At 37.4% G+C, this 24187-nt stretch overlaps 2 protein-coding genes across 5 annotated transcripts in view; one reads left to right on the forward strand and one right to left on the reverse strand.

Moving 5' to 3' along the window:
* Nucleotides 1–24187, forward strand: part of CCDC34 (coiled-coil domain containing 34) — a 333393-nt gene that overhangs the window by 217619 nt on the left and 91587 nt on the right. Inside the window, exon 7 of the transcript XR_009405454.1 lies at nt 7556–7699. The gene's annotated coding sequence lies outside the window, so the exon portion shown is untranslated. The remainder of the gene's footprint in view (nt 1–7555; nt 7700–24187) is intronic.
* The window catches only part of BBOX1 (gamma-butyrobetaine hydroxylase 1), a 60310-nt gene that overhangs the window by 4634 nt on the left and 31489 nt on the right, over nt 1–24187 (reverse strand). For all 4 annotated transcript variants that reach the window (XM_059406808.1, XM_059406788.1, XM_059406778.1 and 1 more), the window contains 2 exons: nt 9136–9241; nt 4849–5045 (listed from right to left, as the gene is read on the reverse strand). In XM_059406808.1, coding sequence (XP_059262791.1) covers nt 4849–5045; nt 9136–9241 — 303 coding nt within the window. The remainder of the gene's footprint in view (nt 1–4848; nt 5046–9135; nt 9242–24187) is intronic.

Raw genomic sequence — 24187 nt, forward strand, 5'->3', positions numbered from 1 at the left:
CTGTAGGTTGTGGCTTGATGAACAAAGAGTCAAGGAAAAGGTCAGTCAGCAGAAGAGATTGTGGGCCTCTGATTTGAGTGGCACAAGGGACAGTGTCTGACATTTCATTTGCTCTGTTAGCATTTACACTGTGGGTTTCAGACTCTTTCAGTTTGAGGTGATTTTGTCTTCTAATCTTAAGATTCTAGCCTTACTGCTCTTGGATCATTTTCCTTCCTCTCTTCCTATGCTATTTTCTATACATCTAATGATCACACCCTTTGTGCCATCCTCTGTGTCACTGACAAGGTTGTCATGACTTTGAAACTTCTTGGAGATCTACACAAGCCACTCTGGCGATCTGTTTCTTTTTTCATTAACACTCTAATTCCTTGATGGAAATGGTTATGCTAGTAATGAGCTCTTTCTTTTAGAGTCCATGTGTATATCCTCACATATGAAAGGAATATGGTGAAAGGAATTTTGGGACTCAACTGTTTAAGGAAAATCAGAACTGTGTCCCATGGACCATTGTATTAGACTTTCATTTCTAAAGAGTTCAGATATATAGATAATAATAATCAATATTTTCTCTTTCTTTTTCTCACAGTGAAAGAGAGAGAGAGAGAGATCAAAAGAGAGAGACATTCTCTGTCTCCTTTTCCTGGTGTTTACTTTCTATTTGAGAAAAAAATAAGATATAAATTCATAATTTAGTATTTTCAGAAATGATATTGGGGAAATAGAAAAATTTAGTTTTGAGGTTTAGGGAAGACATTCTAAGGATTGAACAGTGTTAGAGAAGAAGATTGGTTGACATCTCAAAGATCAAACGAAAATGCAAAATTGAGTCTCTGTAAGCATTCTGTGTGCAGCCAAAGAATGAAAGGGAGGTCCCAATGCAGAGTTACATGCTAAGGAAGGGTAAAATGCCTCCAAAGACAAGGAGTAACTGGTTACATTATAGCAATGCATTAAGGGCAAATGTTTAAACCTAAACAAGCATCCTAATGACTGCAAATCAGCAAAAGCAAAATGTTATCAGTGATGCCAACAAAAGAACCCAGTAAAAGGACTGTAGTATCCTTTCCTGAAATCAGAGTTGGTGCCATGAATACTCCTTGTTAGTTACACTAGTCTGTCTCATTGAGAGATGTGATATTTGATGGGACCACTTGAATTTGTTGTGGAGATATATGTATCACTGTGGCATTGCCTACCACATCACATTTTACTGGGATCTGCAGGAGAAATTTATGTCACACTTTAGATGTGTTTGCGAATTGATTATGTCCTTGCTTTGGTCTGTCGAAGCTCAGAACTGAAACTGAAGTCTATCACTAGTAGTTGTGTTGGAGTTTATAGAATTAGCAATTTATTCTGCTCTTTCAAAACCAGACACTGTGGTAGGGGAGACTATCTATTGTCTCTATAACTCCCACTTTGGTTGTATGTGGTAGGCACTAATATACTCCGTTTGTACTGGCAAAAAGACAGTAGCTTAGCAAGCCTGAGTTATTAGACCATGACTGCACTGCTAATGAGGCAAGGAGTAGGAATGGTATTCATAGGATTGAAATTGTAACCATGAGGATGCACTGCTGTAGCTTACTCTCACCATTATTATTTTTTCCTAGTTTCTTTATCTGTTTGTTTTTCATTTTACTTCATTGTACCCTAACTCTGCCAGCAGATCTTTTTGTGCTAGATAGAACATAAACATCTCAAAGGAGTTAAAAATTTAACCATGAGGAATATTAAATTAACCCAAACACACAGGCGACCCAAATCCCTCAATTAATTGAAAACCCTATTCATTTCACCCCCGTTGTTAAAAATACATTTTTGAGTGGATTAACATACCCTTGATATACCCTTGAGTGGATTAACAACCCCTTGATAATCTCTGGGGATATCCCCAAGACCTGAACACTGACAATGGTCAAATTCTGGAATTCTACTACAAAAAATAACAAACACATATTATGATTCAGATGAGGAGCATTCAATTAATCTCACTCAGTAACTCAGGGTTTATTTGCTTTGCCTCCATTTGCTAGCCTTGCAGAATCTGCAATTATATTCTGCCACAACAAAATTATGCAATCTGTTGTGAATTTTTAAGTAATATTTGAACAGTTAAAACTAGGAATCCAAGAGTTATTTCTTTTCTTCACCTTGGTGACTGACCTCTCAAGAGAACATTATTCTGAACTAGAATTTATTTCTGAAGGCTGTCTTTCTCTCATACCCTTCATCCCATGTCAGGAAAATATGCTGTCTCAACCTGCAAAACACATCCTCAAACACTTCTCCACACTGCCCCTGTCACCACATGAACTACTCACGTTCTGGTTACCCTCTCCTCCAGCCCGTCATCCTGCGGTGGCTTCCGGGCTGGTCTTCCTGTTCCTGCCCTTGCCCTTCTTCCCTATATTCAGCACAACAGCCAGGGTGGCCCACTTGACATGTAAATAAATTTATGTAAATACAAATGTTTCTCTTCTGCTCAAAATCTCACAGCACCTCCCCATTTCCCTAAGAGTAAAAGGCAATGTGTTTTTAAACAATGCATAACGAGGGTCGCATGATCCTACTCCCATCTGGCCTCCTCTCTTAAATGAATAGTGCAAGTTCCATCTCCCCTAAGTCTGTGGTTCTACAGATTCCCCTTATTCTGCCTTACTTCTTCTCCTTTTTTATTAAATACTTAATTTGAAGTATTTTTTCTTTTTAAAATTTTTATTATGTTTTATTATATATAATATTTATTTTATTTTATTTTTTTCTTAAATACTTAATTTTAAGTATTTTAAATGCTTAAAATACTTAAATACTTTAAAATACTTAAATACTTAAACAAAATTAACAGTCAGTGTAATCTACTCATTTGTTTTAAAATCTCTGATTTCTTCCTCCCTCACTAAACTTTAAGGCTCATGAGGGCAGGAATCCTTGTTTTGTCCATGGATGTATCCCAACCACCAAGACGAGTGGCTGCTTTCAATAAGAACTTGTTGAATGAATAAATAAAAGCCATATGATAAAAAGAAAGATGAGTTTGCATATTGGAGATTTCATAATTTGTTAAGTGAGTTAATTTTCATATCATTTGGCTGTTTCCACTAAAAGAAGAATACAAACTCAACTTTAAAATTAGAAAACCCCTTTTGACCCAGCACTTACACTAATAGGTTTTTACCCAAAGGATAAAAAAAAAATACAATTTAAAGGAGGGTAAATGCATTATTACCAACAATAGCCAAACTTCAGAGAGAGCCCAAAAGTCCACTGACGAATGAATGGATAAGGAAGGTGTGGTCTATATACACAATGGAGTATTTCTTAACCATCAAAAATAATGAAATCTTGCCATCTGCAACAACGTTGATAGAGCTAGAGTGTATTATGCTGAGTGAAATAAGTCTGAGAAAGGCAAATACCATATGATCTCACTCATATGTGGAATTTAAGAAAGAAAAAAGATGAACATATGGGAAGGGCTGGGGATCAGGAAAAGAGGGAAATAAACCATAAAATACTCTTAAAGATAGAGAATAAACAGAGGGTGATGGAGGTAGGTCAATGGGGGATGGGCTAGATGGATGATGTGTATTAAGGAGGGCACTTTTTCGGATTAGCACTGGGTATTGTATATAAGTGATGAATTACTGAATTCTACTCTAGAAATCAGTATTATGCTGTATGTTAACGAAATAAAATGAATAAATAAATAAGATAAATAAAAATGAGAAACACCCCAAAATTCATGAGCTGAGGTCTGATTAAATAAATCATGTCCAAGAAAGACAAGGTAAGATAATTCTCAAATAAAAGGATAAATTTGTGGCCTTCATAGGTACTTCAAAAACGTATGATAAAATAATATTGAATGAAAAAATAATAAAATGTTCTATGCAGGGAAATATGATTTTTGTTGGCTTCAAGTTAGGCAGACATTCCTGTTTCATTCTCAGTCCATGTGGTTCAAATGAGACTGAGTTTGTTCCAGAGATGAACATGTAATCCAGGATTGGCCAATCGGAATTCGCTGACTTCCTGGCCATGGTGATTGCTTCAAGGATGGACTCAAATACAAATCGGACAGTGAGTCATCTAGTTTTGTTATAACTATTGGGAAATAAGGGTTTTCTGTGCATGTGATTCCTAGCTCTGAGGACACTGCAAATGCAGAGCTTCTATTGACATCTTAGAAAAGGAAGCCAACACAGAGGATGACAAAGCTAAGAGATGTAGAAAAAAGGGATCAATATCATATGACGTTGTTTGTCTATCAGATTTACCTGATTTGAGTTAGAATCTTTTCCCCTTCCTGCTGAAAGGATTCTGACTACTACAATCATACTGATTATAATTCTGTAGAATTTGTATGTAAAAAAAGAAAATCAAGTGTATCTTAAGTCTTAATTATTTCTCTTATACGAAGTAAGAAGAGAGAGTAGAGAGAGTTCATGGGATTTGATAATGATTTTTTTATGGTGAAAATATTTCTTTTTCCCTCTAAAATTGGGTTAAACTGTTAATAAAAAGTAAGTTCTGTAGTTAATTGAAGCTTTCTTCTGTTTAAGCTTTAGGTTTAGGGAAATGAAGCTTTTTTAAAAAAAATATTTTATTTATTTATTTGACAGAGGGAGATCACAAGTAGGCAGAGAGGCAGGCAGAGAGAGAGGAGGAAGCAGGCTCCCTGCTGAGCAGAGAGCCCGATGTGGGACTCAATCCCAGGACCCTGAGATCATGACCTGAGCCGAAGGCAGCGGCTTAACACACTGAGCCACCCAGGCGCCCCAGGAAATGAAGCTTTTGCAGTCAGCTATTTAATTGCTTGAGAAATGTATAGATGGTACTTACTCTATAATTTTGTGTTTGGATTGCACAGAGAAATCACAATAATCCACTCCAATGTCTGTAAAGTCCACAAAAGTGGAGGACAAAATCTGGAATGCTCGAGGATTTTTTTCCCTGAGCTTTCGGCATACGTTAAACCCATCTACGATTTCTGAATCACCCCCAGTGACTGTTTGCTTTATGCAGTGCAGAAACTGAACCTGTAAAAAGAAATAGAGAAATCTGTTTTAAAATGGTAAACATTTACATTTTTGACATCATTAAAGATTCAGAAAGTTCTGAATGCACTAAAGTCAACAAACCTCTTAAATCTCTTTTGTGTCAGCAGGGAAAGGGATTGGAGAGAGAAAGTTCCTTTAGACACTATTTCAGTGTGAGACATGAACAGAGGCACGATAATGTCTGTTAGTAAACAAAAGGCACAGACCAAAATAGCTGCAGGGAGCGAACACTTCATATTGGAGTATTTATCACTTCATGTTGACTTTACAGAGGAGGTGGGATTTAAACTGGGCAAAGGAGGATGGGTAAGGTGTTGGATATGCAGAGCAGAATGGAGAGAGCAAATCAGGTGCAGTCATAATGGATGTGCAAAAATGCACACCTCACTATGTATCAAAAAGTTTGGTCGCGATAGAGGTTCATGACTGAAAAGGATGGATCCAGTGGGAAAGGTTATTGAAGTACTTATTATAGAGTCTTGAATGTCAGATGAAGAATATTGGATTTTCTCTTCTGCACAGAGGGGAACTGTTGAAGGGTTTTACATTACAGTTGTAATGTAGCCAAGACTGAGTTGAAGAATATTAGCCCAGTGGTGTTACGTAGGACATATTTTTTTAAAGGAGGTGAGACAGTAACTACTCGAGAGTTAAATGAGATAGTTAAGGTATGAGGATCAGAAGGGAATGGAGGTTGGGTGGGGCTATGAGGATGTATAAACCTAAGAAGCACCGGAAATAAGAAACCAAAAGGATAGTTATTTTTACTAAGATTTAGGGGGAAATGTTCAGCATTATTTCATTTTGAAAAGCAAAAAAAAGTAAAATCTGTTTATATCTTTCTTTACTATTTTTTAAAAGCTTTAATTTCTTTATCTGTCAGCGAAAGACAGTGTATGTGTGCGACATAGCACAAATGTGGGGGAGCAGCAGGCAGAGGGAAAAAGAGGCTCCTCACTGAGCAAGGAGCCCAGTGTAAGACTTGATCCCAGGACTCTGGGATCATGACTCAAACCGAAGGCAGACACTTAACCAATTGAGGCACCCACATGTCCCCCAAATAGTAAAATTTAGAAATATATTTTTTGGATGGGGTTTCTGTGACTCCTTTAGTTAGCATGAGTGAGTGATTTTGAGTAAGTTTGAATTTGTTGAATAAGCTTGAATAAGTTTAGACCCAGATTTTCTACTTAGAGAAATGAACACTATCCAGCCGTGAAAACTTTATTCTCAGTTAAACAAAAATAAGAAAGAGAAAAACATTACAACATTATCAAACATCCAGAATAGGGGGAATATGAGTGGAAAAAATATCCACTTGGTTATTTCCATAAATGGTCTAGAACCGTGTTATCCGTTCGAACTTTCTGCGGTGACAGAAATGTCCTCCTCTGCTGCCCAGTACAGTAGACACTAGTTCCACATGGCTATTGTGAGCTTGAAATGTGGTCAATGTGACCAAAGAACTGCATTTTAAATTTTATTTAAATATAATTAATTTAATTTAAAATTTAAATGATCGTATATGGCTAGTGACAATATATTGGGTAATGCGGATCTAGAACACAAATCCTGCCTTCTTCCTCAAACTGCTTACATTTTCTCAATATTTTAAATCTCACACATACTTGTTCTCAAGTTATGATTGTACATTTATCACTTCCTTACAACAGTCCTTAGAATGTCAGACTTTCCTCTCCATTTTATGGTGGAAGAACCCAGACCCAGAAATGAAAAAGTTGGCCAGCTGGTAAGAACTCGGCTACACATGGTGAAGCTGTCATTCAAACCTTTGTCTATTTGCCTCAAAATCATCATACAGCAAGTTCTTTTCCTTTTAAAGGGAGGAAATTCTTTAATGGGACTCTTAATAGTTTAGTATCATGAGTTGTGTATATATATATGTGCTTTGTAAACTTCAATTCCTGTTTCAGGTTGATTATGCCTTATTTTCTGATGTTAGGAGAGAATTGGTCTCCATTATTAATGGTTCCAACCTTAAACTGATGTCAGTTTTTTACGCTCAAAAAAAAAATGTGCATAAGCTGACCAAGTCGCTGTAGAAAACCATCTCATCACCAGGGCTGTGAAAGGTGAAGCAGCATGATTAACAAGAGGATGAAATGGAAACATCAACCTCCAGTCTGCCAGACTCCAAGAAGGCAAAACAATGGCCCAACTCTGTCTTTGAGAGAATCAGTGTTCTTTAAATCCTCTTAGCTTTTGCCATAATGAAGTCACAGAATATTTCAAATAAGAATCTTCAAAAAATGTCAGTTGATGTCTTTTACATATATATATGGCAAGGCCAAGTAATAATCTTCTTTTATGTACTTATATTTTAATGCAATCTTATGAAAGAAAAAAAGATGATGGTGGCAAACAACACTTCTATCACCTAATTCAAACAGTACATATGCACCTGATGTGTATAAAATCAAATTCTATTTCATGTCATTCATTAAGAACCAAAACTATTTCCTTCCTAGATGTTACTTCATCTACCCATCCCAAGCAGCATGAGACTTTTGGCCCAAAGACAGTGAGCAAAGGAACATCTGTGCTTCTTTAAAGATGTGTCACCTCATCCCTGCTCCACATGATCAAAACTGATGAAAGTCAACTCTCAACAGGTAACTCCTTATTTAGATCATTTCATCTGCATTGAAAAGAAAATTGTCTTATTCTGTTTGTTATAAAAAAGCTCAAGCTTTGTTACAAAGGCCCCTGAACTATTCCAAATGGAAACTTGGCCAATAGCAGAAACAGCTGCCTACATTCTAATTATTCTCTTACACCAATCTAGACATTCTAGGAATCATCTGTCACTGAAAAAGCTTCTGTCAGGTCATTTATCTTTGAATGTGTCTTTTGCTGATGGAGACAGGCACAACTTTGTGGTATTTCTTTGCCTTTTTTATATCATATCTGTGACGTCCCTATGACATGAAATGTGCTGAGCTAAGCCTTAGTTTGTAATGTCTGATGATGTCTATGCTCATTGCATTATATAAATCATGGTAATTAGAAAGTCTAACTCAAGGCCAGCATGGTATGGTGAAAAACCTGACTAGACAGAGGCCTGGGCTCTGTTTTAAGTGTCCTATTATTCGGATGTCACTCAGTGAAAGCATTTAACGTTGCTGTGTGTCATTTTGTCATCTAACATAAAAAGGCATGATCAATCACCTGCCTTACAGGAATGTTAAGAGGGATCAGACAAAGTAATATATATAGCATACTTCGAAAAAGTATAAAATGCTATGAAAATGTCAAGCATTATATTATACTTCAAGAATATTTACAAAGCCACATAATCACTTTTCCTTAGGCTTTCAATTTTAACCCAGAAACAAAACCTAACCTCACTTAAAAACAGCAGATAATTAAAATATTAAATTAGAATTTTTAGTTTTCTAGTCTAATTTTTTCGAAAGATTTTATTTATTTCTTTGAGAGAGAGAGAGAGAGAGAGCAGAAGTAGGGGGGGGGGCAGCAGAGGGAGAAGCAGGCTCCGGCTGACCAAGGAACCTAATGCAGAACTTGATCCCAGGACCCGAAGTTCATGACCCCAGCCAAAGGCAGATCCCACCCAGGCACCCTAGTGGTATTCTTTCAATCCACTAAGTTAGGAAGTGGTTTTTATGCAGTGATAGCTAACTGATATGAATGGTAGTCATGTGACTTTATGGGAAAACCCTACATTGTGTTCCCTGGTTTCATTTTCTCTTTTAACTCTTTTGGGAATGGTAAATATGCAAAAGGACCTGAAGATGTACTGCTATCATAAAATTTGTCTAAGCAAAGCAAAAAGTGTCAATAGTTATTTCCAAAAGGAAACAAAAGAAGTTTTTTTTTTTTTTTTTTTAATACACAAAAGTCTTCTATCCCTTGGAAATCTCAGGCTATTCAGGATTTAGGCACAGAGATTTCATGTTTGGATTATGCTTGAAGAAGGATCTATGTAGGACAAGTTAGCTAGTGAAACATAGAGTCACTTAGACTCAAAATACAGGAGGACACTGGTCCTTGGCCTGTCTTGTGGAAAATATGTTGAGGCTCACCTTACCCCAGGTGGATGATGGAGGGCTGGATAATCAGTGTGAAAGCTTAGCTTCCCAGTTGTGTAAGCCACATTGTTTGCGTCAATTTTGTCTTGCACTTGCCAAGTATGTCTGTAAAATACAAGAAGCATATGTTTAAACGGTCTGTCAGTAATCCAGAGGAAATGTGTTAGAATGAACTGGATACATGGGGGAAATGGAAACTTTTCATTTTATGAAATAATTACTGTACTGATGTGAGCCAAGAAGAGAGCCTGGCTTTTCCTTGTCCAAAGTTACCATTTGAGAGTATGTACCTCCTCCTTTCTCCTCTCTTCTCCAGAGAAAAGTACATTTACGCATTTGTCTATCCCACAGAGCTTATAAAGATGTATGTGTGTGATTGTAGGTTAGGTTTTTTTTAATAGCTTAGTACATTTAAAATCATTTATTGAGGTGAAATTCACATAACGCAAAATGAACAATTTAGTGGGCAGTTCGGTGGCCCTTAGGACTTTCACAGTGTTGGTAAGCATCGCCTCTATCTATCTAGGTGCAAAATATTTCCAATCACTCCACACGGAACCTCTTACCCATGAAGCATTTTCTTCCCATCCTGCCCTCCTCCCAGTCCCTGGCAAACACCAAATGCATTCTGTCTCTAGGGATTTACCTACTTGGGGTATTTAATATAAATGGAATCATACAAGGTGTAACCTCCTGTGTCTGGCTTATTCTACTTAACAGAATATTTCTGAGATTCCTCTATGATGGACCATGTATCATTACTTCATTCCTTTTTATGGTCAAATAATATTCTATTGTATGGATATTCCACAATTCGTTTATTGACTCATCAACTGATGGACATTTGCTCTATTTCTACTCCTTGGGAGATGTGATTAGTGTTGGCATAACCATGGGTGTGCATGTACTTATTTGAGCACCTGTTTTCAATTCTTTTGGGTAATGCCTAGAGTGCAAAGATGGAATCATATCCTAATTCTACCTTTAACTTTTTGAGGAGGTGCCAAGCCATTTTCCATAGTAGTTGGACCACTTTATATTCCCACCAGGATTTTTGAGACTTCCAATTTTTTCACATCCTCATCAACGTTAGTTATTTTCTGGTTTGTTGTTGTTGCTGCTGTTGTTGGTTTTAACCATCCTGGTGGGTGTAAGGTGGTATATCATAGTTTTAAGCATTTTTATGATTTAAGATTTTATTTATTCATTTGAGAGAGAGAGAGCATGAGAGGAGAGAGGTCAGCAGGAGAAGCAGATTCCCTGCCAAGCAGGGAGCCCAATGTGGGACTTGATCCTGGGACTCCAGGATCACAACCCGAGCCGAAGGCAGTCGCTTAACGAACTGAACGACCCAGGTGCCCCAAAACTCTTTTTTTTTAAAGATTTTATTTATTTATTTGACAGATAGAGATCACAAGTAAGCAGAGAGGCAGGCAGAGAGAGAGGGGGAGGCAGGATCCCTGCCTGATGCGGGGCTTGATCCCAGGACCCTGGGATCATGACCTGAGCTGAAGGCAGAGGCCCAACTCACTGAGCCACCCAGGCACCCCCAAGGTATATCATAGTTTTGATGTGCATTTTCCCGGTGGTTAATGATGTTGAGTATCTTTTTATATGCTTGCTGGCCATCTGTATATTTACTTTGGACATATGTCAATTAAAGTCCTTTGCTCATTTTAAATTGAGTGGTTTGTCCCTTTTTAATTTCTATGAGAACTTTAGATAGCCTGACATGTGATCTGTAACTATTTTTTACCCCTTTTGTGGGGCTGTCCTTTCATTTTCTTAGTAATGATATTTGATGGCCAAAAGTTTAAAATTTGATGAAGTTCTATTCATCTATTTTTGTGTTTGTTTGTGTTTTTGGTGTTAGACCTAAGGATCCATTGCCCAATCTAAGGTCATGAAGATTTACACCTATGTTTTCTCCAAAGAATCTTACAGTTTTATATATAGATCCTTGATCCATTTGAGCTAATTTTGAATATATGTGAGGAAGGGGTCCAACTTTATTCTTTTTGCATGTGCATATACAGTTGTCCCAGCACTGTTTGTTGAAGAGACTGTTCTTTCCTCATTGAAAGGTTTCAACACCCTTGTTAAATATCAGTTAGCCATAGATGCATGGGCTTCCTTCTGAACTTTGAGTTCTGTTCCATTAATCTTCATGTTTATCTTGATCCCAGTACCACAGTATTTTGATTACTATAGATTTGTAATAAGTTTTGAAATCAGGAATTATGAGTCTTCCAACTTTGTTCTTGTTTGTTATTATTATTTCGGCTCTTCAGAACCCTTTGCAATTTCATATGAATTTGAGCATTGCTTTTCTATTTCTACAAGAAAACCACTGGCATTTTGGTAAGCATTGCATTGAATCTGTGGACTGCTTCAGGTAGTGATCATATCTTAACAATATTCTGTCTTGCAGTCCACGAATGCAGGATATCCTTCCATTTGTTAGGTCTTCTTTAATTTCCTTCACAATGTTTTATAGTTTTCATTTTATAAGTTTTTCATATCCTTGGTTAAATTTATTCCCAGGTATTTTATTCTTCTGGATGCTATTGTAAATGGAATTTTTAAAAAAAATTCCTTTTCAGATCATGCATTGCTAGTATGTATAAGCACAACTCATTTCTCTGTATTGCTCTTATATCCTGCAAATTTGCTGAATTTACTTACTAACTATATTAGCTTTTTTTGTGTGCATTCTGTGGGGTTTTCTATATATAGGATCATGTTATCTATGAATAGAGATACACTTGCCTCTTCCTTTCTTATTTGGATGCCTTTATTACTATATCTTGCCCAACTGCCCTGGGCAGAGCTTCTAATACAATGTTGAATTGCAGTGGTGAAAACAAGCACTCTTATCTTTTTCCTGATCTTAGAGGGAACTCAATGCATATTTATTTTATTTTATTTGAACTTAATGAATTTTTAATTACACTCATAACTATTACTCAAATCAGAAAATATAACTTTAAGGTTATATGTCCTGTCTCAGCCACAACCTCATCTCTCTCCTCTCCAAAGTAACCATACCATGACTTCTGTATTTATAATTTCTTTGCATTTCTTTATATTTTTACCCTTGAATCTGCATCCTTAGACACTTTGTTTAATATTAGCAACGGTTGTTATGTATTTTAAGTGTCTTCATCTACAGGTTTCCCTTTCAGCCTGTTTTTCCTACAATTTATTGTTTGAAGAACACAGGGAATTTGACCTCCAGAGTTCCTCACAGTCTGGACTTTGCTGATTGCATATCGAGGTGTGGTTCAACATGTTTCTCTGTCTTCTGTGTTTCTAGAAAATTGGCAACTAAATGCAGAGGCTTGGACAAACTCTATTTTCTTTCTTTGGCAAAACGATAGATGGCATTGTGCTCTTCTATTAGAAGACACAAAATGTCAAGATGTCTTTGTTTTTGTGATATTTGTACATACTTATGCTTAGTGGCTAGATCCACTAATTCATTGGGAGTCCCAAATAGTAAAGTGCCAAATTAATAATTTCTTTTAATTCTTTTTCATTTGTCAGTGCTTTTAAAAATATCTACTTTCCTTCATCTAGTATTTGGTTACCCCATGTAAGAGCTACATAGGGATACTGAGATAAGAACTTGATTCTTTCCCTTTATTTACCATTTTATTATGTAATGGATTAGTTTTCTACCATTCCAAGATGAATAATTAGTTTTCAAAAAATAATAGTTTTGATGAAAATGCATTAAAACTAGATAGCAGTAATGGTTTCACATTGTCAATGTACTAAATAACACAAAAGTGTATGCTTTAAAATTGTTAATTTTATGTTATGTCAATTTTACCTCCAGTACCAAAAGAAATAGCCTGCCTTTATATTTAAAAAAAAAATTAATAAACAAACTAGGGATTACTTGCAACTCTGTGTCAGGAAAATAAACCAGTATTCAGATTTTGTAAGACTTTTCCCTGAGAAGATTGAGACTATAGGTAATTGGAAGAAAGTTGTGTTTAAAATAAGGCAAATCTGGTTTGAAAAATGTATCACTATAAATGCATGTCATTTTATTGCTGTCATAATGTCTATTTATTAATTTATATTCATATTCATCAAATCATTTGTTAATAAATCTATATTGAGCCCCTATTCTATGTCAGGCGTTGTTTTAGCATTAGAGATATAGCAGCGAACAAGAGAAACAAATGAACAAGTAATTACCAAATGTAATAACAGAAAAAAGTGCTACAAAGAAAATAAAGCAAGGCAAGGAGATAAGGATTGGGGGCTAGGAGAATATCATGGCAGAGATAATGTTTTGAGAAGTGTTCCAGAAGACCTGGAAGAAAAGTAGAAATATGAATTTCTGGGGGTGTATTTTAGGGAGAGGAATCTGAAGTGAGAGATAGGGTGTCTTCCCCATTCTCTGGGATTGAGGATGAAACTAGCTATTTGGTTCTGTTTTTTGGTCTTGTTTTGTATTGTATTTCATCTAAGTGTAAAATGGAGGGGCTCTAGGGTGGCTCAGTCGATTAAGCATCTGCCTTCAGCTAAGGTCATAATTGCAGTGTCCTGGGATAGAGCCCCACATCAGGCTCTCTGCTCAGTGGGGAGTCTGCTTCTCTCTCTGCCTCTGCCTGCTGCTCCCTCTACTTGTGCTCTCTCTCTGTGACAAAAATATAAAAAAAGATAGGGACATCTAGGTGGCTTGGTCATTAAGTGACTACCTTTGGTTCAGGTCCTGATCCCAGGGTTCTGGGATCAAGACCTGCATCCAGCTCCCTGCTCAGCATGGAGCCTGCTTTTCCCTCTTTCTCTTCCTGCTGCTCCCTCTGCTTGTGCTCTCTCTCTCTTTCTCAAATAAATAGATAAATAAATCTAAAGTAAATAAGTAAATAAATAAATAAATAAAATATGGAAAGCCTGGTAAATCTTCCACCAAAGTTTAAAGAACCATCTCTAGGTGGCTATAAGCCGGAGAGAGAACCTGTGAAAGAAAAAGAGTGTATGTAGCCTGCCCCAACTAATTTCAAATATGAATCCAACAATCCATTATACTGTAGTGACTGTACCCAGGAAATACATGTCACTCCGTGACCCAAACCTAATGAAGATTCTGCCTGCTGTCACCATCAGCATTCCAACAATAATCAACATGTAGAGAAGGATGTAAGGACAGGAAAAAAGTAATTTCATCAAGGTGTAGAATCTATAGCATCTTCTAAGAAGATGATGCTTTTGACATTGTGAATAGGAAATGATTATATTTAGATTTTTCTTTTCAAGAGTGTTGATGGTTTTGCATTGATTCACCTACCTTCCCTTTCGTGGTGTCTCCTATGATCAGGGGTAAGCTGACTGAATTTTCATTCAGCCAAGAGCTGGCTGAGATTCAAGGTGCAGGTTTTAGCCGCGGAACGGATCTTTCCTTCGTTTGACATTAACTGGCTTCTACAGGGATGGGGCCTGTGACTTGGCATCATCAGAGCAGTTCTCCACCCTCTGCGCTAACTGGCAGGGGATGATAAACATTTTTCAGCCCTAAAGTGTCTCAGGCACGGTGTGGGATACGTAGCCTAAAAGTCTATGCTCGCACATAATGATAAATCCCAGGAAAGGGGCTTGCCAATTCCAATCATAAAACATTCTCATAACAGTCATAGTGTAAGTCTGGAAAAATCCTAGAAATGTCATTTGGTCTACCTTTCTACTTCCTTATAGAAATGAATCATGCCAAGAAGGCTGCTGCTGATTGTTTGTGACCCTAAGCTTTCATGCATCCTTCTCAAATCCAAAGGAAAACACACCAGAAATAAATGCAAATGTGGAGAAAGTGTTTTTTAAAAGCCCGCTGTGGGGCCTTAGTGAGATGAGGCATCTTTCATTAGAAACAGATTCTAACACTCCTCCAAGTAAAGCAACTCAAGCAGACTGTCAGAAAGTATCACAACCAAAGCAGAGGTGCAGGACCCAGGATCTTCTAAAACTCAAGAGGCAGGCTCAGCATAGCATCTTAACCCACTGGTATAGACCTTTGTGGTGTTGTGCTGGGACAGGCGATTGGAACTGTGCACATAATCCTGCTTTTGCCAGCGGTGCTATTTTAAACAAATCTAGGGATTTCCACTGAGCTACTTGTGTCATTCTCAAAATTGGATAAACCAAAACACAGACTCTTAACTCTAGAGAACAAACTGGTGGTTACCAGTGGGGAGGTGGGTGGGGAGTGGGTGAAACAGGTCAAGGGATCAAGAGTCCGCTTACCATGATGCACACTGAGTGATGTATAGAATTGTTAAATCACTATACTGTATACCTAAAACTAATACAGCAGTACATGTTAACTCTACTGGAATTAAAATTTTAAAAAGAAATGTCTTTTATATTTTCCACTTAAGGATTTTGTCAAAAGCTCCTGTACATTAAAATCATGATTTTTAGAGACTATTTTGTGGGCTTGGTTTGAATACTTATTCACTAGCTCCACCCCAGTCTAGATGGCCAATCATAGATACTCATGATATTTCATGAAATTAATAGTGTTTTGTGACAAATTTGAATCCTTTAGTGTTTATGGAGTGTTTAAACATGGTTTTTTGCTAGATTTGTTCTTATACCCTTGGTGATAGATTTTATAATCTTTTGATCACACCTGGAAAGTCATGCTGGATTTATTTTTAATCTTTTTCTTTTTTGAAGTACAACTTATATGAAAAGATGTTCTACAACTGCAACCTAGATTTCTTATCACCAACAGCTACACTCTCAAATCTCAGCCTACTGCAAACCGCTCTCATCAGGTAACAGAAGGATGCCTTCTTTTGACCATCGTCACTTGTCATGTTGGACCTAAAACATAATGCTCATATGTCATTTTTATTTTTTAAGCTTTAACATAGACAATTATCTCCTAGGGGTGCCCAGGTGGCTCAGTTGGTTAAGTGTGACTCTTGATTTGGGCTCAGGTCATGATCTCAGGGTCATTGAGATTGAGATTGAGATTGAGATTGAGCCTGTGTTGGGCTCCATGCTGAGTGGAGACTCAGATTCTTTCTCTCCCTCAATTTCTGTCTTTTCCCTCTCCTGCTCTCACACACACATACATGTGAGCACATGCTTGCTCTCTCTCTCTCAAATAAATAAATCTTTTTTTTTTTTTAAAGACTTCATTTATTTATTTGACAGAGAGAGACACAGAGAGAGAGGGAACACAAGCAAGGAGAGTGGGGGAGGGAGAAGCAGGCTTCCCACTGAGCAGGGAGTCCCATGTGGGCCTCCATCCCAGGACCCTGGGATCATGACCTGAGCCGAAGGCAGCCGCCTAATGACTGAGCCACCCAGGTGCCCTCAAATAAATAAACCTTTTTAAAAAAGAAAATTATCTCTTAGCTAAAATAAACAAAAACATTAATAATCATCCAAAGGAATATTATGCTGTATATCATTTGTTTTCTATTTCTTTTTTATTTTTTGAAGATTTTATTTATTTATTTAAAGTTGAAAGAGAGAGCAAGAGCAGGGGGAGGGAGAAGCAGGCTCCCCACTAAGCAGGGAACCCGATGCGGGTTTTGATCTCAGGACCCTGGGATCACAACCTGAGCTGAAGGCAGATGCTTAACCAACTGGGCCACCCAGGGGCCCCTATCATTTCTAACCGTAGTTGTAACACATCCACCTATAACTTCCCAGATGCAGTCCCCCTTCTGAGCTTCAGATATTTAATTTTCCATCATCACTTATTAGACACACAATGGGCCAGGAACTGAGGATACAGACATGAACAGAACTGACACGGTACTTGCATCTCATGGAACATACCGTCTCTGGGGAAGAAAAATCAGTGTGACTTACCTTCAAAGCTAAAGTACAAGACGTTATGAGAATAAGAGAGTAAAGATTAGGTGGAGACCTGAAGACTGAGTAGGATTTACCTAGAAGGGTAAAGGTCACTATGGGCAGAAGGCCCAGTGGAGGGAGAGAACATAGCCTCTCAGGGGAAGAGAGAGAAGTCCAATACGGGCTGCAGTGGGGACTGTTTGCTCTGTGGCTATTCTTGGTTTTGTTTCAAATATCTGTTTCCCTTATTGTACGGTAAAGTCGTACCAAAAAAAATCTCATTACATGAGGGAACTGAGCTGAAACATACTCTTTATCTCATAGCATTTAACCCACTGCCAAAAATATTTGTTGAATGAAGGCATGGACTGTGAAACAGTAAATTGTGTTATGTTCCTGATTGTCTAGCTATTAACTTTAATCCCGGCCAAAGCTATATGTTTTAGATATATTTAAATTATGAATAATTTGGCCACCAATCATTTCTGTTGTCTGATTCCTAGGGGAAGTGTTACAGTTGTTTGCAAACAATACTTGGCAGAACTGCTAGGCTGTGTTTTAAAAAGCCATTATCTTTTCAGTTCTAACTTATATTATGGGCTCTCACTGACATTGCATTTATTCCTGGAAATGAGAAACTCCATTCCATTTTTGAGAAGAATATCCCCACTATCAAGTAGGAAAATGAAAGTAACCTGTCCGATATCTAGCATTGCTCTCACTCCATCCATTAAACTCACATGGAAATCTCCATGAAGCATGAAGATACAAAGCAAGCAAGGAGGGTCCTGGGATAATCATGGTGACATAGTTCTTAATCTCTCTGAATCTTCTTCATGGGACATCTAGTGTGCAAACCCCAAAACTCAGGGAAAACATCTAAACCAAAATTAGGTGACTGGATATATCCATGAGGCCCAAAATACGAGTGGGTATAGAGATAGACTTTCCAAAGCCACAGCATGCCATATCAGAAATGGTGCAGAGGAGGAAGCAGAGGGAAGCAACTAGGTATTGGATGGATCCGAAAAATTCCCAGATCATGAAGGGACAGTGTACTGGCTCCTGGGAGGGTATGTTCACATTTCAACGTAGGGGTCTATGAGGGGTCTGTGGTAAGGGACTAGATTAGTCTGGGTTCGGGAGCTCTAAACACTCAATAGACGAAACTCTCATCCATGATGAGTCCCCAAATTGAGCAGTCCAGGAGCAGTAAGGACAAAGGAAAAAGAAGTTCCAGATAAAAGTAAAGGAGAAAAACCAGGAGGTCTGATAACCAGAAGGTTATCACCCATAGTTTTGAAATACAGCTTAAAACTATAACAAAGTTTCTGAGTCATATCTCCTTTTAATAATCAAGAAAAAAGTTCACATGAACATTAGAAATATCACATGGTTAAGGTTTAGTTTTCTAAAGTTATTTTAAGAAAGAGAATGAATAGCAAAATAACATACCTATAGATAATACATGCCAGAGGGATATGCCCCCAAAGATAAAAAATATTCTAGTTTCTCTAACTTCTATTTTTCTGCTTATACCTACTGTTATTGAGTCTAGAAGATATTAATCAAATGATACAATATATGAAAGAATAACTTACATCAGAGATAGAAACCCAGAAATGGAGTGATATACTCAGAAAGGAAAAATTTTAAAAATTATTAAAAATGAAGACTAAGCTAGAAGGGATACAATATTGAATAAGTACAACAGATAACACCTTTGGATAATGAGAAGATAAAAAGGAGAAAAACTTAAATATAAAAAAAGACAGATAAGAGGGATTTGAGAGAAAGTAATAAATTTTAATGAATTTTAATTAACAGATGATTTAATATACACATAATAGAAGTCCTCAAAAGAAGAAATCCAGAATAAAAAGAACAAATATTAAGAACTATAATTTTAAAAAAATTCCTGAAATTAAGAAAAATACAAAAGATTTGAAACACTGAAAGACCAAGCCATATGGTCCCTGAAAAAGTTGCCCCAGAATAACCAACACCAACATAGCCTGTAAAGTTACTGATCTTTAAAAAGAAAAATCTTTTGGGCATCCAAGTAAAAATATCAAATTATTTATAAGGGAAGGAAAATTAGATTACCGATAAAACTGTAGAGACATATTAAAGATGTTGTAAGCCAAGAATTTTATATTTAGCCAAATTGATTTTTCAAGTATAAAGATCTTAAATTGCTGTCAACATGCAAGAATTTAGAGAATACTGTTCTCATGGGGCCTTTCTGAGGAATTTACAAGAGAATAAGATTCAGACAACCAAAATGAATAGAGATGATGTTCACAAAGCAATGGTGCTAAGTAGTAAATTTTATTTACTAATAGAATTAGTAATAGGGGAGGAAAAGAAGATAAATAAAACGAAAAAATTGAGAAACCAAACCACCATTAAGCAATGCACATTTTGGTGCTAATACTCTAAATCAGGAAAACCAGATAGTGAATACCAAAAAATTCAGGAGAGCTGTTACATTTGGGGAGAAAAGAGAGGTTTGTGATTGCTTAGAGTATGTGGATGGGTTCCAGAGTAGTCACTGTTCTATTTCTTGACCTGGATGGTGTTTCAAGTGTTTCAAGAGCATGTGTCTTACAAAAATTCATTAAGTTATATATTTGTCTTTGTGATTCTTCTGTGTCTGGATTGTATTTTACCACAAGAAGTGGCTTTTTAAAATTTATTTTGAAAGTTTAATAATACTCCCAGTAATAAAAATAAAGATGGGTAGTAATGGAAAGATGGCAACCACCTCTAAAAACACAAAGAAAAAAGTTACAGCAATTTCCTCCAAAGTTCCAAAGTCTTTCATTACAAAAAACTAAGAATAAAGTGCATTGCAAAAAAAAAAAAAAGAAAAGCTTTGGAGAATTCCAAAGTAAGCATATTGTTTTTGGGTGGTGGTAGGTCAAATTGTGCTTGATTTATCTCAACAGAACAGGAGCTAGATGCTGGTTTAGATTTTTGATGTGCAAGGTTAAAATATAAACTTCATTTTCTGTTGTCACAAGTTTTCTGATTCCTTGTCGATCGTCACTTTCCCTTTGCATAAACAATTGGCTATAATTTGAATTTAATAGATGAGATGGTAATGAATATTCTGGTGCTGTTGTTATGACTTAGTTTGAGAAATCTCTCTATAATCCTATTAAGTTGTTCCCTTGCATCTGAGCTATAAATATGAGTGGAAGCCCCATTTGATAGTTAATAATTCCTACGGCATTAGGAACTAGGGAGGGAGTGCTCGATAAACCACCATTCAAGCACAGTGCCCAAGGAAAGACTGCAGACTGTTGAGTCAAGTAAACCTGGGTTTGAAGGCTGATTTTTCTGCCTCAGTTTCTTTATCTCTAAAATGGGAATAATGGCTCTTATTAGAATTGTGAAGATTCAAGATAATCACTGTAAAGCATTGAGTTCAATACTTAGCACGTCAAAGGTGCTTAACAGAAAATTATTTTGTCCCATCCCAATGCTCAGAGGAAAACTGAGGAGGTAATAAGGAGTCAGGGCTTGTGGAGAAACAAATGGTTTACTAGGGTCTCAAAAATCTCCTCCAGTGATTTCTAGGAAAGCACGAGACAGAGAAATTATTTTTCCTTTCATTCATGAGATGACCTCATAATCAAGTGGTTTTGCTGGCCACAACTTTAATTACTGCAAAACTGAGTATTACAAAGGGAACACCAGGGATGGTCTCTTGGCTGATAACATAAGCTGGGGTTCACAATGGCTGAAAGAACACAGCTTGTTACTCTGCCTGGGAACCCCTAAAACAAGAATACACATTTTAAAGGTTCTCTCCCACCCCCCCACTGAAACACTTGGGTCAGTACTGAATCTAAAACAACTCATTAAGAAATCCCAGTGTGAATTTTTTACAAAGTAGGATGGAATTACAACTAGATTCAGAACTCAGAAAGGTTTTCTTTGTTTTCTTCCCAAGTCTAAATTGCTTTTAGGTTGGTTTTTCATAACTCAGAGCCATTTTTGTTCAAGAAGGGCTATTTGGTTTTCTCAAGCAATTTCTTGTCTAGAAACTTCACCAAAATGGATAAACTTGTTTTTTCTTTCCCTGTTAAGTTTCCACACTTCACAAATGTTTTCTGGTAACCCGTATATCAAACAAGTAGCTCTTTCAAAGTCAGGTTTGGAGGCAGTGCTAATGGTCGGAGCAATTTCTAAAGGGCCAGAAGCCAAGGAATAATAATATTTTTCGCTCATATACCCTCAATCTCTAATACAACCAAATGTGTGAAATGCTGCTGGGCTGGCTTACAGAAATGCTAGCAGAAATCCAGTGAATGTTGGAAAGGATATATTCTTGTACTCCCCAGAGGCCATTTCAATATTGTTAATTCTTAACTGGCCTGGCTGGTGTATTTGACAAACTGCCCACTAGAAACCTTTTTGGTTTGACATGATTTTATTCCTCTGACGAAGCCCGCATGCAAGGCGCTCATGCAGATGCAAAACTGGGCAGCAGTAGTCACCTCTTACATTTTCCAGCAACCTTTCATCTAAAGGTTTCACAGGACATGCCAGGTATTAAAACAGTTCCTGTAGAAAGAGAGAAGCAAGTCCTCAGTAGAGGAGAATCCTAGAGTTCCAGGAAATTACACGAAAAGCTTAGATCCCCTTCTCACCTACAAACAGCGAGTGTGGAGCCGTGATTCAACCGTGTTTCTCTGTTGGTCCTACGGGCAGCTCTGTGGGCAGTAATGACGTGCAGATGTTCTGGGATACTGGGTTCTCCACTCTCCCCCCAGTTTTTAGGAATGAAGTGTTCCAAAGTATTTATTTAAATTTTCCCACTACAATTTGTTAACCTTGTGAGTTTTATTCCGTAATTGTACAGCTTCCATGCTTGTCTCTACAAGATAAAATTTGACTACTACCAAGATCCACCAAGTTCCTTTCATCCCTTTTCCTTGTTGCCACTGCCTATTTTACTCCTCATGCTGCTGTTTCAGAGAAACATATTTTTCATTTTCACCTCATTATTCCTATTAGTCTAATCCCTGCTACATGTGTTAATGCAACTTGCTTATGCCAGCAAATAAAACATTCTTAGAAAGAAGAAAATCTGAAACTACTCGACTGTGTTCTGGAAAGAAGACAGTCTTGCTAGCTAAGGTTGAAATTTGTATCTTCTTCTGCTTGACCTTCTGATGAAGAAGGGTCCCTCAGAGTTGCTCACAAGGTTAATATTCTCACTAAAGAGCTTACCAATGTCGACAATGCTAAGAGAGAATTCTTGACCAAATGAGGCCTCAATATCTTAGCATATATGCCCTTTTATTAAAATTCCCTGAGTGCTCACTGTGTGTCAGACTCTGAGCTAGTACTGAAGACATCATCCTGATGAGGCCACCATTTCAGCCTTTAAGGAGATCAATGTGACACCGATGATAGCAGTGAGATATGCATGCCTTATCCTGTTACATGCAGAGCAGCTAGTTACTACACAATACTGGTGGTTAATACTTTAAAAAATCGATACTGAATCTCTTCTTTCTCTCTGTGTCACACATGTACACACACACACACACCTTTACATGAACTCACGTAAATAACAAAACCCTGACCCAGCCAATTTATTTAGTTGTCCAACCAGTTGGAAAAGGAGTATTTTCAGAGTATGATTTTGTCCTTTTAGGGAAGAACATCTGATCTTAGTGTTTCCTTATCAGAATTATGGTTTCAAAAGCCCATGACCAGTAAGCTTTACTGTCACCCAGCAAATAGACAGTAGGGATATTATACAGCAGGGTGGTTGGTTTTCTTCCACACTGCGTGCATCTCTGCTAAAAGAAGAATCTTAAAAAAAGAAAGAAAGAGAAGAAATGCCCTTACTAGATGTTATGAATATGCAGAAGAGAGGAGAATTTCTACTTCACTTTTTTGAATAGGTAATTCAGAATGCAAAACAGGCTCAGTTGGGTGAGGAGTAAAATGCTTACTTTGTTTTATTTCTCATGAGGTGCTTGGAGATGAGGTGCTGTCAGCTCACAGAGCAGAGGCTGGGAGAGAGTTGTCTTTCCTAGAGCTACAGAGACTACCAGATGAAGGGAGGCTGTCACAGAGGTGGTGTTGGGAGGGAGGGGGGAAAATGCTAGTACATCAAGTGAGAAGAGCAAGAAAGACCAAAAAGTAGCCAAAAACAGAGGAGGATTTGGGACAGGATATGCTGTTTGTAGGCAGAATAAAGGCCAGGAGAAGGAAAAGCAAGGGTGATGCATGCAGGAAAGGAGTGAGGAACGCAGGATGAGAGGAACGCAGTCTTGGACAATCAGCGGAGAGAGTGATGGTGCTGTCGTTGTCCCTCACCAGCTCTCTCTGGTGGGATAGCCAGGAAGGAGGAAGAATAGCCTACGAAAAAGAAGTCTTTCACCTGAACTGAATTAGTATGGGGATGGGAAGAGGGACTGTCCAGCTTTATGAAGTCTTAATTAAATATATATATTTATTCCTGCTACACCTACTTACATTATGGTAGCCTGTGAACATTTTGAGGAGCCTGGTTCATTTTCTCAAGCAGCCATGTTTGCCCATCTTTACTGTACCTTCGCATGTTGGAGACCATCACCCTTCACTGCCTTTTAACTGCCACTGGCATGTATTGACTGCCGCGTTTCCTCATTTGGAATGCCAAAAGTCCGGGGTTGCTTTCCAGTCTATTCCTTGATTTTATGGAGTTTTTATTGGCTCCAATTATTTAGATGAAGTCAACCCAAGTATTGGTATTTGCCCACTTACAACAGTGACAAAAGATACTTTTCCATAAAGTAGAAACCCAAATCTAGGTCAGAACAAAATGCCTAACACAGTGCCTTGCACAATGTAGCATACAGAAGGGTAAAACAATAATACCGCCAATCAAGATGTTCAGTGTGATCTATAGTGATTGTACTTCCTTTCAGATTTGTTCTGCTGGTTGCATTCTTGAAAACATTCTAACTTGGTATAATCATTGAATATGGCAGTATATAGAAAAAGTATAGTTTATAATGACTCTTTCCTATTGGGCTAGATTGTGTCATAAATTCAGATAATTTCTTCAATTAAGAAATTATTATCAACACTGCAAGGAGATATCATCTCACACCTGTCAGAATGGCTAAAATCAAAAGCATGAGAAACAACAAGTGTTGGTGAGGATGTAGAGAAAAAGGAATTATGCACTCTTGGTGGGAACCCAAGTGGGAATGC

Source organism: Mustela nigripes, chromosome 1, assembly GCF_022355385.1.
Source record: "Mustela nigripes isolate SB6536 chromosome 1, MUSNIG.SB6536, whole genome shotgun sequence".
Taxonomy (NCBI): domain Eukaryota; kingdom Metazoa; phylum Chordata; class Mammalia; order Carnivora; family Mustelidae; genus Mustela; species Mustela nigripes.